Raw genomic sequence first — 13,693 nt, 5'->3', positions numbered from 1 at the left:
TGACTTTCCTCTAGCATTCTATGTTTAACTGCCCTTTCTTAGGCTCACAGCTTCAAATTTTCCAGGGGTGGATGAGTATGGATAACAGAAAAGGGAGAGACAAGATATAGTAATTTCTTATGCCTGTAAATGTACTAGAACGTCTTCTATGTAACAGAGTTATTCTGTGTATAAGTAATTCTACTCAAAATAAATCTACCTAAAGAATCTCATTAATTTCAAAGTCATTGAAAATGACTTCAAAACGGTTTATGAGTTCTTATAGATTTGTTTTTGCAAGTTATGTTTTATGGAACACTAATTTCTTAAGGTTTATATTTTTTATGTAAAAGCTTCTGTCACAAAGTAAATTTGGAAATTCTCCAAGTTATAGGAAAGTAACAAGTTTTTTTTAAATCAGTTGTAAAATATGCTAATGTGCATTTTAAAGAGTTAGATGTAATACATGCTTTCCATGGAATGCTTTTGGTTTTTTTGGAGCACCTCTGACACCAGTGTTCTCAGGAATGGAGCTTGAGAAATCTTATTCTAGACTAACTTAACAGGAAGGAAGCTGAGGACCAGGGAGGTTGTTTATGTCAAGAGTGACTAAGCTGCATCTTAGCATTGTGACTAATAGTTGCCATCTTTATTTTAGCTTGTTTTACGTGGAAATTCTCTTTATTGAAATCACTTAACTGAACTCATTGCACAGTAATAATCTTGAAAAACAGGAGAACTGACTGTGACTAAACCACAATTATAATATATGAGCAGTTTTCCATTGAATCCTTTATGCTTTCCCTCAAGCTTAGCTGACCTTTGTTCTCACCTGGTAGAATCTTACTGAAAAAAGGGCTGAGAGGGTGAAAGAGCAAAAGGTTTGGGTGCTAAGGTGCAGGATACGTTATGATTGTTATTTTTCTACTTGATTAACATCACTTCCTTTGACTAGCTAATGCGTTGTGAAGAAAGGGGCATCATCCTTGTTTCTCTCCTGGGTCTTCACACTGAGAAAGCCCCTTATTTCTGTGTATTTATTGGGACTAAATTCAATAGCAGAAAAGCACTTATGTCCCTGGAGTGTATAGTTTAATAATTTCTGCTGGCAATTGGATCTGGTAATATTTCTTTATATTTTTTACTCAGTAATAACAATGGAAATTTTTGTTTTCTGTAAAGCACACCACTTAGGTAAACATGGTGTTGGGTGCTTTAAATGTGGCAACTCAGGAAAGCATTTGTATTTTCTTCTGACTTCTGCAGTAAAAAGTATAAGAATTTGGGAATTTCTACTATAAACAGATACTAGTTTTGGGAGAACAAGTTATCTGTCCCACCCTTCTCTATCTTCCTAACTTACTGACATATTGCTTTGTAGGAAATCAAATGTAATGAGCCTGGCACGTTGTAACATTCACAGAGTTATTAAAATGATGCATGAGAGTCAAGACATTAGACTTTAAGATTGAGCAGTTCAAACTCTTCATTGTGTATATAAGCAATTGAAACCCAAAGAAATTTATTTTAGTAGTTAATGTTTCTTTCCCAGTGTCTCTAAAACATCTGGCTTGAACTGGAAGGGAAAAGAAAGTCATTTTAACTTTTAGACTTAGGGAATTATTTTTCTATCAAAGTATTAGAAATTCAGATTTCCTTGCATGAAAATTACACTTGCGTTAAGTACGATTATGTTCTTTACCTCTCATTCAACATCCTATTCTTTTCCATCTGAGTTCAACATCCTGTGAGTGCCCGCCCACTCAAGTGTCTCTGACGCTATAGCATGGGCATTTAAATAGATTACTTATGAAAGTACACACACACTTTTTACACAGTTTTATGAGAAGCTTCCAGCATAGCAGTCAATTAAAGACAATATGTTAATAGTGTATTTATAAGTTTGAATTTAGGCATTTATTTAATAGAAAGTCAGATTTGTAAGGCAATTTCAATGAACATTAAAAGTATAGAATATGAATAATCATTGCTAATTTACCTAGCCTCAAGCATCCAAATTATTTCTACACTGACAGGAAAGAAATTGATTTCTTTAGATGATTTTTTTTTTTTTTTTAGATTTGCCTTGCAGTTTTAGTATAGTCTTCATTTTGAAGTTATCAGAGGATTGCAAAAGGAAGAATAGTAATTAATTTTTGCTTCAAAATTTACATCATTAAAATTTACATACTTCTTGTATTCCTTATTATAAATATAAATAAGTAAGCACCTCAAACTACCTATGATTGTTATTACTGTTCACACCATTGAGTATTGTTGCTGTATTTGTATGAACCTTTAACAATCTGATGACAGCTATGGGCTTTCTCTCCAAAAAAGTGTACATGAACAGTTTATGTGCATTTTATCGGGCTTTCATAGAAATAATCTTCAGATTTAGAACACTGTCACTCTTCAGCTCAAAATGTTTAGTAACCCTTCATCCCTTACATTATAGACTCCAGACTTCTTAAGATTGTCTATAAAGAAGGCCTGCAATTCAGCCTGACTTTTTTCCTAGACTCACCTTTCTCTTCAACACTCTACTTCCTCCAGCACTCTAATTGGACTGTTGGTTGTTCCCTGGATTGATTTCCATGCAGATAATGTTCTCTCTCCTTACTTTGCCTATTGGAATCCAGTACTTTTTTCAAAAGCTAACACAGATGCAAAGCCTATACTAAATCTGTAAGCAGAAATAATACTCCCTTTTTTTATATGCCCATAGATACTTTTACCCCCCTTTTGAAGCATGTATAATTTAATCGTATTATCGTTATTTGTATACACTTTTGTTTTTATAGACAGCCGGTGACCTGTTGGGGGACAGTGTCAGAATGTTATCACTTAATAACTATTAAAAACTTCCCTGGAGATGAAGCAGATGGCAGACAGAATGAGGACTATTTTCTCTTTTTCAGTTAAGACAATGGTACTCTGATGCAAAAGCTCAGGATCAGCTGAACATTTTTTTTTTAAGTTTTAGAATTAAATTGTAAATACAATTTATGAAGTTCTATAGATTACTACACTCTTTCCCACCTAGACTTACTGAATCATCATCTTGGAAAAAGGATCCACAAATATGAATTTTAAAAAATTTATGTAACTAACTTTAGGAATACTAGGTTTGAATGTCTTCAGATTGAGTTAGGTTTAAATTCCAAAGGAAAAAAAAAGCTTTTCTCTCTCATGTGGATCATGTGCTGTCCTGTTGAGCAATCATTTGTGGCATTTGAATTGCATGAGCTTAATGCCAGAAAGTCTGTAGAGCAGTAGACAAAGCCTGCCCACAGAAGCTTAGCAGTGGAATGTGGAATTGTTGACCTATAGGGTCACTGTGTGCAGTTTGTTCATGCTCTGGTAATATTTATTTTCATTCTCTCTGTATTTGCAGGACATAGCTCGCATTTTGCAAGAAAAGGAGTTACAGGAAGAGAAAAAGCGAAAGAAACACTTTCCAGATTCCTCTAGAGCCAATGCTTATGGAGAGAGTTGCTATTATGAAGATGGAGGTAACAGTGCCTACATCATGACCTACTCTATCCTTAGATTCACCCACGAGACACTTCTTTAAATTTGTCCATAAACTGACCTTAGGCCCCATTTGGATTTGTAGTGGAATTCTATTCGAATCTAATGAATTCATCTGTTCCTTAGTTGGATGACTAGAGCCATTTTTATGGCTTTTAAAACTTGAATATTGTTTTGTAAGATTTGGCATGCATTCTTTTGTGGTATTTCCACTTGGAATGCTGTTATTACATTCTGAGCACACACAATGGGGAATGGAAAATGGCAGATGCGTCTCTGGGCTTGATCTTTCTCTGGGAAATCTGAGCAGTACTGTTTGAAGCAGCAGAGTAGCACAAATAATAAAGAAGGTACACCATAACAAAGCTTTTTTGCTGGGTAACAAAGCTTTTATTCCATGCTGCTTGTCTTTTAAACATAGGTCAATGGTGTAGCTTGCTGATGACAAAATTAAAATTTAAGATTCTCTGTTCTTTTTTTTTTTTTTTTTGCTTGTAATTCTTTACTATTTGATTACTACATCTAAACATTTCTGAGAGAAAGCATTCCTTTCAAAGTTTCTCTTTTCTAGTGTCTGTTTTTGCAGTGTGTTGTTGGCGATTATGGTGGTGGTGGTTCTTTATCCTAAAAGTGTGTTGGGAAATGAGTATTTGCAAGTATTGTTCAGTCCTTTTTAAACATCTATCAAAAGAAAGTTATTTCCTATAGTTTCTAGTATGACTATTTATAATACAGTTCAGCTTGGAGACTTTATTTAGGATAACAAGTAAATAAAACCTAAAGGCCATGTCTAGAGAGTAAAGATTTTAAGGTCAATGATTTCAAAGGACCTTACAAACTAATTATCAGTTGCTTCTTTATTTCATTATAAAAGGTAAATAAGTAGGTATTTGTCTTGGATGAGTAGAATGAAAGGAATTTATATGTAGATAATAGAATTATTACAGTTTAGGGACATTCTTGCCCAGTCACATTGTTATTCTAAATTTCATTATCTGTAGACCTCAGCTCTGTGGCATAATTAGTAAGCAAGTTGAGTCTGTGTTTATTGCTTGCTGTGTTCTTCTTCCATATGTAAAAGGCCTAGCTCTTTTTTGTTACCCATTTTCCTTACACTGGTTTTTCTAATACAATCATGAATTACATAAGTAAGAAGAAAAATTATGGTCATATTTTGTTATACTAGAGGCCAGAGGTAAAATCTTAGAAATGTGGTCTGGTGTTTTCATTTGTTTTTATTTTTAATTCTGATCTGGAGTCATGTACCCTGCAAATAAAAGTAACTATTTTAAAATTAGGTCTATAAAAACTTTAGTATGGCAAGTAATGAAGTAAACTAAACTACTAATTTTAGCCTTACTCTGTTAAAATCTTACATTAACTTGAGTTGGAACTCAAACATGGTTGTTTTGACCAGAGTGCTATCATCCAGAGTCATATTATCTCTAGGGCAGATATGCTAAGAATTCAGTTTATTTTAAGGACACCTAAAAGTTTAACAAAAGCTGCCCTTTACGTATTTTAACTGCTTTCGTAAACTTTCAGAGAATGGCGTATATGCCACTTTTTTTAGACTTGGGGGCGGGGTGAGAATAGAAAGTAGTGACCTCCTGAGCATATGCATGTAAATATTAGAATTTGACTTCAGTTATATTGTTGAAAGAGTTTGTATTGCTGAGCATGTGATCATTTGTAATGACTTTGAGTTAGGCCCAAGTTGAATTCCACAGAAACCACTTTACAATTCAGTTCATATTTACAAAGCAATCTATATGTTCTTTGTAGTGGTCTTTTCCCAACACATAAGAGATATTCTTTCCTTGTACTTCTCTATGATTTTTGCCTTACTTACGTCGTAATCAGTATATCATTGTAGAATTGGTCTTTTTAGCTTTTATTTTACTTAAATTTAATAAATCAGTCTTTTAAAAATGATCTTTTCTAGATTTTCTACAAATTTGAAATTATCCAAAACATCTGTCAGATTTTTATCAACTGAAATAATATACCTTACTCATTCGTGATTCCATGTTTTTGTTTCAAAGCCACTTATCTGTATTGCAGGCATATTAATGATTTTTTTTAAGTCATGGTCTTTGGAGTCATAAGATCTTGGGCAAGTTCCATCTCTTATAACAATTGTGATGTTAAAGAAGTTACCTACTATAATAATTCTGACCCTTTTTCTCATTTATAAAATGGAGATTTTAAAAATACCTCCTTCCCATAGATGTTGAGAAGATTAAATAATGTAATTTTGGTGAAAACTTATGAACTCTAAAGTACTATTGTTTATACATATGTTAATGTTTTGTGTGTATAAAAGTATTTTTTATATTTAAACAAAAATTATTTTGAAAGACAAACATGGAGGCACAAAAATAAAATCATGTGTGTCTGTGCGTGTGTGTGTATGTGTGTGTGTAGAAGGAAGGCTATAAGGAAATTAATTATATTTGCCAAATAACTTCATCTCAATTAACATACAAGTCTCAGTCCTTAACTAGATGACATTTTAAATGATTCAGACAGATTCTCCCACACCTCTTTTTTATTCTTTCCCAGATTTAAAGATATCACAGCAAGTGAACTAGACAGTGGTTTTTCCCATCAACTCTGTGAAAATGTAGTGACAGTTCTATTTTAATTCTTGCAACACAATTCCCTAAAATAAAACTACTAATGTCAGTTAACTTTTTAGAAAGAATTTAAAAACGACAATAACGATAAAACAATCATAGTTTCATAAATCCATGTCGAAAACAAAACCCTTCTTTTTTGTCCTGGGCTGAAAGGTGGACTCCACTCATGCAGCTCTCTGTGGGAACATTGGTATTAACGCTGTATGGTAAAATTGTAAAATCACTGCTCCCCGGATTAGGTCATCATTTAAGTAATTGGTCAATATTGCATTAATTCACAGCAGTAGTCAATTGATTCTCAATTGTCAAGATATACTTAAAATAATAGTTTGGTTACACAGAGAGTATTTGCTCTATTTCACTTTCGCTATTATGTAAATAATAAATTTAACCATAAATTATAAAGATAAATACTTTTACAGACTTTTTTAGAAGACAGATCTTAACTTATAGTTTATCTTTGAAGCATATTTCCTTTTATTCAGGAAAGCTCAAGAAGAAACAATTTGAAGTTTTTGAGAAGCTTATGGCATCAATGATGCATTTAAAACATATCTCTTCTTCCTTTATTTCTTTGATTAACAATAACAAACTTTAAAAAACAAAAAACAACAAAACCAAAAACTAAGATAATGTGTAGTTATTTCCTTTATATCCTGTCAACTTAGAGTAGCTGTTTCAAATGCAATTCAACAAGTGGCTGATTCTAGCAGGGTATTTTATCTATCTTAGCAATTTTCCATGGAATTAAGATTTCTTTTTATTTCTAAAATTTATTAAAAGTCTTAGGAATGTTAAAATATGTACGCTCTTGCAAAGTGCATATTAATTTACTTTTGTTTTCACTGTAAGCTTCTGCCTAAATGAGACCTGACAAAAATACCAATGTGCTGCTTTTTTGAACATTGTGTTAAACTTAAGACTTGTATATTTAGCACATTCTGTATTTTTATACAGAGAATATAATATCATAAAGTTTTTGAAATGAATTTAAGAAATGACTTTTTTTTATGTATATCATTATGGCATCCCTTTTTAATTTTTTCTTCTGTCAAGTTTTAAGTCAAATTGGGAGCAGAATTATCCAAGATAACAGGGTCATTTACTCACTTAAAATTCTCCTCTACTACATCCTCTTCCACATTGAATCGCAGTATGACTAGGAATGTTTGCTTTGGCCACCTAAGGGGAAAGAATGGAGGAATACTAAAATCTGTGGATCATTTTTCTGAACTATGTGGAAACTCAACATTCTGATGTTGATTTATTGTTATTTCCAAGAAGAATATTTGAAAGTCTCTGACTGGAATCACAAAGCTTAGTTTTTTCTGTTTTATGAGACTCCTTCAACTTCTGTTTTCTCCCGTAAAGTAGTTCCAATTTGGTTTTATAAGTATAATTTATCATTTAATGGCTGTAATTTTTGTTATTGGCAAATATTAAAATACTTTTAACTCTTCCTAATCACAATCAAGCTCTTTCAGATTTTAGTTATTTTATTTTATTACCTTTTTGTCTATGTACTGAGAATTCTTCCAATAAGTGCCCATCCCCTCTTTTCAGTTTGTTAATTTGAAAAAGTAGTCTCCATTTTAAAATATGTTACACTTGGGCCCTGTCTCACCCTTGTGGTGAGTTAATGCTCTCATTAAATTAACCTGCATTTCTGTTTTTCACGTTCCTCCACCTCCACTCAGACCAGCCACGGTCAAGGAGGGCAAGGGATTTGGGTTCTGGATTCTCAAGGTCTTATAAACTCCAAAGTGATGAAAAGACTGTGACGCAGAGAAAGGAGAAACCCAAACATCCACTGGAGAACTTGGAAGAACTGGAAGAGCATCGCTCATCAGAAAAATCTCTCTCTGCTAGCTTGGGCAAAGTGAGAGATGATCCCCAAATTAGCACTGAGCTGCGTGGAAGGAAACAGTCTGGTCATAAGAGGCTCCGGAGACCTCCTCTTCCTAAGATCAGTGGTGAGGTGTGTCTGAGTACGGAATTTGATGACTGGGAGGCTAACAGTAGCCATCAAACTCGGAATTGGGAAAAACAGTTCAGACACCAAGAACGACTTTCACCCAAGGCTTCTCAGAAAGCAGGGATTCACTGCAAGGAAACTGTATATGGGAGGGAGCATGGGCAAGGTGAGCGCAGAGAAAGGAAACACAGACCCAGGACTCCTCCCTTCTCAGAGAGTGAGGAGCCGCTCCAACTCCATGACGCAGGTAATAAAGGACAGTCTCATTGGAAAGCCCGGTATCCTGTGTATTTAAACGAATGTATTTAATAAGCATCTCAAGCCACCTGTTCTTTCTCTGTAGTTTGTGCTTATGGCTTTGAAATAATTCCTGGAGCCAAATATCACAAAAGGTATTAATCTCAAGTGAGTAGGAAGAAAGAAAATATTTGTACCTTTCCCCACTGTCTTCTAAGAGAATAATCCTTATTCCTTACAAGGCTCTTCCAGCCCCAGATTGCAGTGGAAGTGCCCCTCCCATAGTTCTTCATCTGCCAAGACTGTACTTTAAGAGATTCAGATACCAAATCAAAGCTCCTGAGTTTCTGGTTTTTAGTTCAGTTGACACTGCTTTCATAGTATTTGCCTAACTAGAGACCAGCAGGTCTGGAAGTACTAGATTTTCTTGACTTTATCTTTCTCATTTGTAAAATAAGAGATTGATTAGGCAGTCTCTTAAGACAGCATTTTTCAAATTGTGGACCTTAGTCCATTTTCATCAGAATCAGCTGAACTATCTCCTAAAAATGCAGATTTCTGGGTCTCACTTGTATTATCTTCTCTGGAATGTGGCCTGGCAGTTTGAGCTTGTTTTAGACTTGTAGGAGATTCTTACGTATTTAAAGTTTGAAAATCCTTGCCTTAAGTACTCTATATGCCTGATGTTCTTCAACTCTGACTCTACTACAGTTGTTGTTTTGAAGTGCCAATATCAGGTAAGCTCTTGGTGCAGGCATACTTCATTTTATTGTGTTTCACAGGTGTTGTATATTATGCAACTTGAAAGCAAGACTCTCCAATAGCAAAAAGATTATGACTCACTTTATTGCAAATCTTTACTGTAGTGGTCTGGAACCAAATCTGCAGTATCTCTGAGGTGTGCCTGTACTTGTATAGGAATGAGGCGAATGTTAGACCTAAGCCTAAAATTTCTGGCATCTCTGAAGCTTAACTCTGAAATCCATCATCCACACAGTAATAGTTTTTTCTATTCTTGTTTGGAAGCTTGTGGCTATACCACTGTAAGTCATAGCACTAATCTGTCTGGTATTTTAATAGATCATACTTATCTCCCTGGTTCTATTTTACTCTTATGGAAGTTCTACAGAGATGCAAAGGTTATTGGCAAAGGAGTACCAAGGAGGCATCTGTTCTTATTTTCTTCTTTATTATTGTCCAGCCAACCCCTGCTTCTGGTCTAGAAGCTGATTTCTAGATTGCGGATTCGGGTTGATTTAGTTCCTTTGTCCTATTATGTTAATTTTTTAAGTTATTAAACGACTTGGTCATAAAGAAAACCAACATTTAGTTCAGCAAGCCATACTAAGTATCTGCCACAGACATTCTTGCCTCAGGCTTTGTACTTGGGGATTTATGTTTAGATCTGAACCTCAGAGGGTTAATAACTCGAGCCACAAAGATGGATATGTAAACAATTGCAGATTAGATATACTTTGAACAATGGGCTGTGGAGGCATAGAGGAGGAAGTGATATAATCAATCTGGAGTAAGCTTTATGTGTAAATTTTACTGTATCCAGAATTAGAAGGACATGTTGGATTCCTAAAGGTTTGGGGTAAGAACGGTGATTTACACGAACCTCTACATTTCTGATTCTATGACTCTGACCTTGTAAGTGTGCTTTGAGGGCTGGTTAACCTTAATGGCTTTCTGTTATACTTGAGAGACTCTTAAACAGGCTTAGGAAGGGTGAAACTAATATGAAACTAAACACTGATTCACGGACCCTGCTACTGGAGTTGAAGGCACATGTTTTGTTTTTGTATTTTAACAGCATAGGAGTTTAAAAATAATGTGGTTAGGCAGGTATTAACATGGCTACAACATGGCTACAAGTGTCTGTTCATTTTATATTCAACTTACTTTATAAATTTTACCTCCTAGCCTCGTGTAGGCTAGATTTTGCAAGTCCCCTGGGATAGGTCAGAGGATTACAGTAAAATATATTTACTAGGTACCAGTGTCCGTTCTTGATGTCGTAAAAACAAAATTCTTTAAGAGGCCAAAGTTTTATTTAGCTTAATAATGAAGAAATTAGTAGGACAACAAATAGCTAGTTGTAAGCATTTGCAGGACAGGATTATATAGAGTCGGTTGAAAAAGCAAGGCAAAATAAAATTGCTAAGTTAAATATAAAATTGGTTAACTTTCTGAGGGGCAGTAAAACCATACCACCTTTGAAGATAACTTCTGTATTGAGCTGTTAAATCATATCAGCCTACTAAGCTTCTGTAGGTTAACTTTCAAACTCTCAGGCCCATGCTATGACAGACTGGCGTATTACAAAATACTCTTGCGTAATATCAAAGAATCTACCAGTCATCATTTTACCTTATTCCAAGCTTGGGATAAGTTCGTGATGAATACCTGTACTTTTAACAGTTTTATCTTATTCTATCAGAATTTATTTAAAGGTAAGTTTTATTTTTGTTGATTAAGAAGGGGTCTTATGTTCTCATGCTGGAGAATCATGAACAGAAAAAGGCAAGCAAGAATTAGATTAAGAATTGAATGTGGAACTGTTGAGAATATGGCTCGCCTGATGTTTTTGAATGCTAGTTTCTAGACTGTTTAGGCTACCCTAATGAGGATGGCCATTCTGTTAATTTCCTTCAATTAACTGTGTTTTTAGAATTTTAAAAACATCTCTATTTTTCTATAATGACCGCCTTAGACTGCACTATCTGAAGTTCTTTCTTACATACTTACAAAAGCTCTCTTCACCACTGGTACAGGGGGCAGGCACTACATTGAGTGGGCAGATCAGAAATCTTTTCTAGGCTATGGAGATATTCTACTTAGGAGACATGCGAGTTCCAGTGATAGAGCAGAAGCTCTCTAAATAAACTGTTTTCCCTCTAACTATTTGGGACTTATGGAGATATTACTTCAAATTCTTCCTTTCTCCATTGTATCTTTTTGGCTCTTTTGTCATGATCATCTATTTATAGGTGTTTTTTTCCTGGGCTCTCTATTATGTTATATTGATCTGTGTATCATTCTCTTTTTAACTATGTTTATTGAGGTGAAGTTAACATATAACATCATACTAGTTTCAGGTGTATAACATAATGATTCAATATTTGTATATATGTGAAATGGTCACCTCAGTGGGTCTTGTCAACATCTGTCGCCATAGGTACAATTTTTTTGGTAGTAAGAACTTTTAAAATCTACTCTCTTAGCAATTTCCAAATGTGCAATACAATATTCTTAATTATAGTCAACAATGTATATTATATCCCCATCACTTATTTTATAACTAGAAGTCTGTACCTTTTGACCACCTGTTTTGCTCCCACCTCCCTCTGTACATCTGGCAACCACCAGTATGTGTTCTGTATCTATGAGCTTTTTTTTTTTTTTTTATAATTTCACATAAGCGAGATCATCTGGTATTTGTCTCTCTCTGTCTGATTTATTTCACTTCGTATAATGCCCCCAAGGCCTATCCATGTTGTTGCAAATGGCAAGATTTCATTCTTTTTTATGGCTGAATATTTCATTGTATATATACAGTCATGTATTGTATAATGACACTTCAGTCAGTGATAGACTGCATATGGGACTGGTCCCATAAGATTATAATGGAGCTGAAAAATCCCTATTGTCTAGTGACATCGTAGCCATCTTAATGTCATCGTGCAATGAATTACTTGTCTGTGGTGGTGGTGGTGTAAACAAATCTGTACTGCCAGTCATATAAAAGTCATATGTGTAATTATATAACACATATAATTATGTTTAGTACATAATACTTGATAATGATAATGAACATCTATGTTACTGGTTTAATGTATTTACTATACTATACTTTTTATTGTTATTCTAGAGTATACTCTTTCTACTTACTAAAAGAAAAAACTTTGCTGTAAAACAGTTTAGCTTGCTACTCCAACAGTAACCTCATACATCTCATGTTTACTGTGTCTCTTGATTGCGTAATTTTCTCTTGTGCTTGATTTAATCTCATGTTGTTTTGTATAGTAACATGCTGTGCAGACTTGTAGCCTAGGAGCAATTAGGCTGTACCATACAACCTAGGTGTGTAACAGGCTATACCATCTAGGTTTGTGTAAGTGCACTCTATGATGTTCTCACAATGATGAAATTGCCTAACAATACATTTCTCAGAACATATTCTTGTTAAATGGCTCATGACTGCAAACCCCATTTCCTTTATCCATTCATCCATCAGTGGGCACTTCGTGTATGTTCATGTCTTAGCTATTGTAAATTATGCTGCAGTACATGGGAGCGCATATACCTTTTTGAGTTAATGTTTTCATTTCTTTCAGGTAAATACCTAGAAGTAGAATTGCTGGATGATATAGTTCTATTTTTATTTTTTTGAAGAACATCCAAACCGTTTTCTATAATGCTGCACCAATTTACATTCCCACCAGCAGTGCACAAGGGTTCCTTTTTCTCCACATCCTCACCAACATTTATGTCTTGTCTTTTTAATAATAGCCATTCTAACAGATGTGAGGTAGTATTTCATCGTGGTTTTGATTTGTATTTCCGTGATAATTAGTGATGTTGAACACTTTTCCATGTACCCGTTGGCCACCTGTATGTCTTTTTTTTTTTTAATGTTCAGATCCTCTGCCCATTTTTAAATTAGATTTTTTTTTGCTATTGAATTTTATGAGTTCTTTATATATATTTTAGACATTAATTCCTTATCATATATATGATTTGCAAATATTTTCTCCCATTTAGTAGGTTGCCTTTTCATTTTATTGATGGATTACCTTTGCTGTACAGAATCTTTTTAGTTTAATTTGTCTCACTTGTTTATTTTTTTCATTTGTTGCCTTTGCTTTTGGTGTCAACCCCAAAAAAATCATCTACAAAACCAATGTCAAGAAGCTGACTGCCTTTGTTTTTTTCTAGGAGTTTTGTGGTTTCGTAGCTTATGTTTAAGACTTTAATCCATTTTAAGTTAATTTTTGTGTATGGATGAAAGTAGTGGTCCGATTTCATCTTTTGCATGTGGCTGTCCAATTTTTTTCAGCATCATTTATTAAAGAGACTCTCCTTTTTCCCCATAGTATATTTTTGGCTCCTTTGTCATAAATTAATTGATATCTATTTTTAGATTTTTTCCCGGGCACTCTATTCTTTTCCATTGTTCTGTGTATCATTCTCTTTAATTGCCAGGAGGTCACAACCTTATCAACCTGTCGAATCAATTAAAAAATATATTGCATTTGAATGCCTTCCAAGTGTCTTTGATGGAAATTAAAACAAAATATTTTCTCAGTTAATTCTGTGGTAT

At 34.2% G+C, this 13,693-nt stretch overlaps 1 protein-coding gene across 2 annotated transcripts in view; it reads left to right on the top strand.

Moving 5' to 3' along the window:
- The window catches only part of CCDC50 (coiled-coil domain containing 50), a 70,787-nt gene that overhangs the window by 38,720 nt on the left and 18,374 nt on the right, over positions 1-13,693 (top strand). Inside the window, exons 5-6 of one of the 2 annotated variants that reach the window (XM_023525764.1) lie at positions 3,377-3,494; positions 7,853-8,377. In XM_023525764.1, coding sequence (XP_023381532.1) covers positions 3,377-3,494; positions 7,853-8,377 — 643 coding nt within the window. The remainder of the gene's footprint in view (positions 1-3,376; positions 3,495-7,852; positions 8,378-13,693) is intronic. The other variant, XM_011381491.2, reaches the window with a different exon arrangement.

Source organism: Pteropus vampyrus, unplaced genomic scaffold, assembly GCF_000151845.1.
Source record: "Pteropus vampyrus isolate Shadow unplaced genomic scaffold, Pvam_2.0 Scaffold14, whole genome shotgun sequence".
In the NCBI taxonomy this organism is placed as follows: Eukaryota; Metazoa; Chordata; class Mammalia; order Chiroptera; family Pteropodidae; genus Pteropus; species Pteropus vampyrus.
Note: the sequence above shows the minus strand (reverse complement) of the source record. Positions and strands in the feature narration are given on the sequence as shown.